This window comes from Centruroides vittatus, unplaced genomic scaffold, assembly GCF_030686945.1.
Source record: "Centruroides vittatus isolate TY-2023 unplaced genomic scaffold, ASM3068694v2 contig_991, whole genome shotgun sequence".
Classification (NCBI taxonomy): Eukaryota; Metazoa; Arthropoda; class Arachnida; order Scorpiones; family Buthidae; genus Centruroides; species Centruroides vittatus.
In genome coordinates, this window is record NW_027122660.1 from 2,797 (window position 1) to 4,459 (window position 1,663).

The 1,663-nt window shown below is 29.6% G+C and overlaps 1 protein-coding gene across 1 annotated transcript; it reads right to left on the reverse strand.

The window, feature by feature from the left end:
• Window positions 1-300: 300 nt before the first annotated feature.
• Window positions 301-1,095, reverse strand: LOC136986108 (zinc finger protein ZFP2-like). The gene has a single exon (XM_067283573.1). The coding sequence runs from the start codon at window positions 1,093-1,095 to the stop codon at window positions 301-303; it is 795 nt and encodes a 264-aa protein (XP_067139674.1).
• Between the last annotated feature and the right edge of the window lie 568 nt (window positions 1,096-1,663).

Consider the following 1,663-nt stretch of genomic DNA (forward strand, 5'->3'; position numbering starts at 1 on the left):
AATACAAGTTGTTTTAAATTTCAGTTTTTATACACTTTTATAAAACATTATTTAATAATCTTATATTTAATATTTAACATTAAAAGTTGTGGTTCAAATACAATTTTCAAGCTTAATTGATAATATTTGAATAAGGAAAAGTAAGTTACATTAAAATCTTAGCCTCCTGCTAAACAATAAAAGTTGTGTTACTCTTTGTACTGGGAATTTGTTGTTCATATTGTTACAGATAATTTAATGCAAATATGACTGAATAGTGTAACATGGCAAAAAACTCAAATTTTCTAGATATTTTACAATTTATATTTTTGATCCACAATCCGTGCAGTATGATGCACTTTCCGGAAACGATAGAATCGTTTTATACAATTTATAAGCAGAAATCCGAGCAAAAGGGTGAAAGCAAGTTTCGCATAGTCGTGGAGTCTCTTTAGAATGTTGAAGAACGTGAGCTAAAAAGCTTTGTTTACATGAGAACTGGCGGTCACACTTTAGACAGCCTGAATTAATATGCACTCGAACATGATCAACCATTTTATCTTCCTGAGCAAAATCGGCGTTGCATAAACAACACGAGAATATTTTTGGTAGAGTAGACCAATGTTTTTTTTTGTGTTTATAACAATCTGAGGGATATCTAAACGTTTGATGACAGATGTCGCACTTATAAGGCCTTTCTTCTGTATGCTTTGTGTGATGAATTTTCAGGTCGATTTTACGAGGAAAACGTTTATCACACATGTTGCACTGGTATGGTTTTTCTCCTGTATGAGATCTGCGGTGATGAGTCAGATTTGATTTCTGATTAAATCGTTTTTCACATATATTGCACTGGTATGGTTTTTCTCCTGTATGAGATCTGCGGTGATAAGTCAGATTTGATTTCTGATTAAATCGTTTTTCACATATATTGCACTGGTAAGGTTTTTCTCCTGTATGAGTTCTACGATGAGTAGTCATGTTACATTTACTTGCAAAACATTTGTTACATATATCACATTGGAATGGCTTTTCTCCGGCGTGAGTTCTCTTGTGGCGATTAAGAGAACATTTGAAAGAGAAAGACTTAAAACAAAAGTCACATTTCTCACTCATTATAACGTTTGTTTAATTTCAAATGTCTGAAAAATAAACAAAAACTTTAAATACAAATGCTTAAAACGTTTGTGTTAATATAAGATTATTTATTTAAAATAAAAGATAAAGATAATATTTTAATTGCAAATCTAAAGCATCCATATCACAATAGAATTAATATAATTTCTATTCATGTGTAAATTTGTGTTCTGTACCTATCTCTAAAACAATTGAAAAAACATTACTCTTGTCGCAGTTCATTTTGCATAGACAGAATCCTTAAATATTCAATAAACTATTTGTTCAAAAAATAACAATATTTTCTATTTTCTGATTACTTTTTTTTATTAACTGAAATATGAATTTAATATTCACATTACGACGTATTTTTATTTCTTTCTTAGCTTATGAATTTAGGACGTTATATAAATTGATTAAAAAAAATGAAGCACATCGGGGAATCGCCAAGAAAATGCTCATCGTTAGAAGATTCTGTAAAAAATTTATTACTATCTGTTAAACATATCATCAAGACTAAAAATTTACCTTCAACTAGCACTTTTGTACGGTGCGAAATCCCGAAAAA